The 4,960-nt window shown below is 46.7% G+C and overlaps 1 protein-coding gene across 1 annotated transcript; it reads right to left on the minus strand.

The window, feature by feature from the left end:
• LOC123439357 (phosphatidylglycerophosphate phosphatase PTPMT1-like) lies at nucleotides 1-4,666 on the minus strand. The gene is made up of 6 exons (XM_045116085.1): nucleotides 4,063-4,666; nucleotides 3,432-3,554; nucleotides 2,621-2,714; nucleotides 1,851-1,933; nucleotides 1,673-1,762; nucleotides 1-656 (listed from the first exon to the last, which is right to left on the minus strand). Exons 1-6 carry the CDS (start codon nucleotides 4,378-4,380, stop codon nucleotides 234-236), a joined length of 1,131 nt encoding a protein of 376 aa, XP_044972020.1. The 5' UTR covers nucleotides 4,381-4,666; the 3' UTR covers nucleotides 1-233.
• Between the last annotated feature and the right edge of the window lie 294 nt (nucleotides 4,667-4,960).

The following is a 4,960-nucleotide window of genomic DNA, read 5'->3' on the forward strand; positions in this document are numbered from 1 at the left end:
TTGGCAAGAAAGTAGTACATATATACATATTCAGCAAGTAAGGTTAGCAATTTGAGACGATATCCATTTACCTTTGTACACGTAGCAGTCAACTTATTACAGCACATATATACAGACCCGAGCAACTGAACTCCTTGGTTGCTGCAGACTGGAGTCGAGGCTTCACATTGCATGCCCTCTTCATATGTACCGGTACGGGTGCAAGACAAAAAGACACCGAGGAAGTCCGAAATTCACGGATTAACCACGACACCTTGAAGTAGACAGTGGTGACCGTTCGCAGGCTGCTCCGCCTCAAGAGAGCAGCTCTCACTACCCACGCTCTCGGCAAGTGCCTCCTTGTCCTTCTGGGCGCGGCACTGCAACCACAGGTATGAAAACCCTGCAAATGCTGCCTGGCTGGCAAACTGAACACGGTATACTAAGCTTATTTCCCACAAACCACTGCCCACATTAACTGCCAAGCCATCCGCATTATACCCTTCAAGGTCTGACTCAGAGACCATCACGAATGTCTTCTCATCAAAAGTGATGAGGTTCCGAGTAGCAAGGAAGACCGGAGATGGAGACGGAACCTCCTTTTTAATGATTGGGCTGTCGACGCAATTGGTGCCCTGAACTTTCTTCACTCTAAGCTGGTAGAATTCCTGGACAGCCTGCAAGTAACATGAGATACAACCACGTTAATCACGGTTTACAATAACTCCGCCAGATAAACATCTTTAACTTCACCCATTAGTAAATTATTTATCTTAGTGCATCAAATACACCCTACAAGGGTAGAAAACCTGACGTGAAATTACCCAGATAACAGATTCGTGTGAGGAATTTGGTCGGATTTGTTTATTTGATACCTCAGGCAGGGCCTGTGCATTTGCCCTTGTAAAAATGTACTTCATATATCTGTACTACACACCACTGTTCAAATTATAGGCCAGTTAATTGGCATATCGGACAGTAAATCCTGCATCAGCCACCTGCTGATATGAAAACCACATATTCACCGAATTAGCTGGGTGGACCGATTTATCGGTCTGACAAGTGTTAGACCTGAATTATTTGCTAGCCCGTTAACTGCCAGGGCTATTTTGGCCCACATTTGGCTTGTTCCCACCTTCTCCCACAGCCGCACATGCATTAGGTTAGACCATTCCCTCCCTTCTCCCACTCTTTCTTCTTTTCCTCCCGCTCATGAAGGAGCAGACACCGCCCCCACCCCTAGCAACCGGCGGTACCACCCCCTCCCCGAGCAGCTCCCAGCGGCACGGTCTGCCGCTGCTGTGCTGCTCTCCTACGAAGTATGTACTGATGTGGTGCATTTAATCTACGGCTTCTACTGCAGCAAGTGCTCTAGCTTAGGGTATATAGATATGGCCCTAGTTAGCTTACCAATAAATGGGTTACTGGTGAATTCAGTGAATAGGTTGATAAGCCGATTAATCCCTACTCGGTAACTGGCTGACATGCTAACATTGGTACCTCCCTCCCTTTCATTTCCATTTGAAATTCATCATGTACAGCAAAGAATGGAACTGTCGGAAGTATCCTGCGCCCGCTGATCCATATTGCAACTAAGGTAAACTTCCAATGGTCCAGCTATAATGCTTACGAATCCATTAAAATGCTTATATTGTGTGCTTTGAGATCATAAAAGAGTTTTGCAACAACATACTTTCCATTGTGCCGACGCCAATAACACCCTTGGCCTGCATGACCGAACATGTTCAAAAGCTCCAGCAGGCGTCATTTGTTTGTATTGCACCTATAAGAACAGAGTTTAGAATCATCACCTTAAACTTATTTAGATTACGAGCCAGTGAACCTTTAGTATGATCAATAATCTGACATACCAAGTAGCAAAGAACAACGGTGGTGCTACGTCCCCGTCCAGCTTTGCAGTGCACATAAGTCAGCTTACCACATGAAGCATTTCCTTCAAAAAATATAAGTAAACATGAATAAGTCCATGCACCAAGTCACCATCATTAAGATGAGGATAACATCAAAGAGAAGAGATATTATGAAATGGAGGAAGTGAGATTTATGTTCTCAAAAACACAAATTCAAGAAAGAAAACAGGAGGATGAGATAGGACACCACAACAGAAACCACTGAATTGTTACAACAAAAAAATGGAGTATTGCTATGGGCTTAAGTATCACCAAACAGGTGGCAACCCAGCCGATTTTTACTGAAAATAATCGAATTCTGAGCTTTTCTGGACTTCATATCTGGTCACATATTTGGCCTCTAGGGTCTGGACATTCAAGGGCAGGAACTTCCAAGCCCAAAAGTCAGGCCTATAACAGGTCTTGTATGTAGTAGGATCTTCTGGGGTATGCAAATCCACGTAACAGCTATTCTCATATCTAGTAGGATCTTCTGGTGTACACAAATCCATGTACTGACTATTCTACAAATGGAACATAATAAATTGAAGAAGAACAAGGTGCAATTCTAAATACTAATACAAAGAACCTATAGTTAATTCAAACAAAGTAAAACCAAGCATAAGGTGCCACATTAGAAACTATGGAATCGGCTCACACAAGGACAATCTCAATCAAATAATACATTGGAACCTTCAAACATAAATGACATATTTAGAGTGCGTGCTTACTGTGGATGAAGTCAGCAGCCTTGCAAAGGTTGTCAAATGACGGCGCATAAAGGTAATCTCTAGTTGGTAGCACCAGGTTTTCAATTCCATGAGCCTAAAAATGAAGATCATTAACTTATGTGGTATTGGCGGCTTCATACAAAAACAATAAGAAAGGTAATGGTTGTCACGGAGACCACTGCTATTTGATTGAACATTGTAATCCAATAAGAAACATATATAAGCAACATCATTCTTTCCTAGACTTGAACTTAACATTCATTTCTAAACTAACACAGATACTATCCACAACATACAAAAACTTTCCATCGAGATCATATCAGCTCTTCAATGCTAAAATAGCAACACTTTGTTGCACTAACTCTTGCTACCATAACAGTGGCATTTCGTCATCCGTGTACAGCAATGGCAGCGCTTCTATTATCTCCTCAATGCACCACAAGAACCGGCATAGCACAATAACAATCTGCCAAACAAGCCCCAAATCACTGCTCCATCAGCAGCAAAAAGATGCGTGACACCAAGATGAGAAACAACACTGCACTCGTTAACTGTAGGGCAGTCATCACACTAATGTCCTAGATGCTGACTGATCTTACAAAGACCAACCACGTCAACAGCAGATGCATGGTTTCACCATTGTAAACAATTTGATTTTACAACCAGACCTTATGACCTGAGCATCAAATAGCTACAGACGCTGTGTTGTGCATACAAGAAATTCACAAATAATGCTGAAATAAACAATACCTATTCCATGCACTTCAGAACTTGAACAGTCAAATACTAAATGGTTTGGCAATATAATTACCTCATACAGTGACTTGGAAACAAGCCTCTCATATGATTCGTTTAGTGTGACCACACCACAAACTCCGAGCTTCTGCAGCCGCAAAACATCGCTCGGGAATGGAACAGCACCCAGCAGCACATGCTGATCCAACAAAAAATGTGAACAGTCAGAACAGAACAATCTATGATTCCAAACCAACTTAAAACAACTCCACAGCGAAAGTAGCAAAAATTATAATAAATCACGGCCACCAAAATCACAATAACAATCGAAAGATTTTTTACAAACACCTAAGTACGTAGTACAACATAGGCATGGCCTCCTCAAGAAACGAGTTTCAAGATTGATTAGGTCACAATTTGCACCTCTGGGGAGATATTTTAGACGTCAAACGTAGGTATTCATCCCTAGTGGGCCGTGTAGAACCACCCAATTTTTGCTTGGTTCTCGATCATAATCAGAGGATAGCACCACGAATCAATAGCAAAACAAAAAGTTTAGACCTGACCCTGAATAGCACGAACGGGGACGATAGCAGACCCTAGAAGCTACATTATAGAGAGTAAAGCACCTAGCCGACAGAAGATGACACAGAAGGGAGGAATCCCATCAAAAGAACCGAAATCAAGAGAGATGAAAAATTCCCAACCTCGTCGACCTGATCCCACCAGTGGAAGTGAGACTCGCATTGGTTCCTGACGACGTTGTACACCAGCGTCGGGTAGAAGAGCATCCGGGCGCCGACGCCCACCGCCGCCCGCTTCGCATCGAAAGCCGCCTGCACGATCGTCCTAGCCGCACCCTCCCCCTTCTCCTCCTCCCCCGCCGCGGCGACACCGCCATCCTCGCCAAGCAGCTTCAGCTCCCGACCGTCGGCGCCGCCATCCTCACCACGCAGCTGCAGCTCCCCCGCCCCTCCGCCACCACCCCCGCCGCCCGAATCGCCGGGAAGCTCCTCGATTCGCATCTCCTCCCAACTCGATCCGCTCCGCTCCGCTCCGATCGCGATGGGAAACCCTCGGACAAAATCGACTCAACAACAAAAATCCCCCAACAGGAATCTATCAAGGAGGGGGAGTGAGCAACGCGGCGCGGATCGATCGGGCGCGGGTGGGTGGAATCGAATTGGGTTCGCGATCCCGCAACCTGGAGAAGAAATCCAACCCTCTCTCCCCCACTTTTCCTAGTGCTCACGCCTCCTCTCCTCTCCTCTGTCCTCTCCCCTCCCCACCTCCCGGAAACTCCAAACTGCCCAGTCCCGAGCGGGCAACCCGCACGCCCCTCTTATCGCCCGTGGCTCACGGCCCGCTCGCCGACGTGTGGGCCCAGACTACCTCCTTCGCGCGCTGACACGCGGCCCCCCGTTGGGGTTGCGGGGACGTGGCCGTGTGCACGTACCGCTTCGCGGGGCTAACGGAGGTGGCGACGGCGTGGGGGGCTGGATTGGGTCGGAGAACGTGACGGGCGTGAGTATCGAGGAGGCTACGTGGCGACTGGTGATATGTCTAGTTGGCTCGCGTCCCGGCACGACTGGGCGCCACGTGGAC

This window comes from Hordeum vulgare, chromosome 1H, assembly GCF_904849725.1.
Source record: "Hordeum vulgare subsp. vulgare chromosome 1H, MorexV3_pseudomolecules_assembly, whole genome shotgun sequence".
NCBI lineage: Eukaryota > Viridiplantae > Streptophyta > Magnoliopsida > Poales > Poaceae > Hordeum > Hordeum vulgare.

Bases quoted from the DNA above. Each gene is read 5' to 3' on its own strand.
- LOC123439357 (XM_045116085.1), bottom strand. From the start codon at position 4,380: ATGCGAATCGAGGAGCTTCCCGGCGATTCGGGCGGCGGGGGTGGTGGC. The intron at 2,715-3,431 runs GTAATTATATTG...CTTCATTTTTAG, and splicing joins TTTCCAAGTCACTGTATGAG to GCTCATGGAATTGAAAACCT. The intron at 657-1,672 runs GTATGTTGTTGC...TGTTACTTGCAG, and splicing joins TGGCGTCGGCACAATGGAAA to GCTGTCCAGGAATTCTACCA.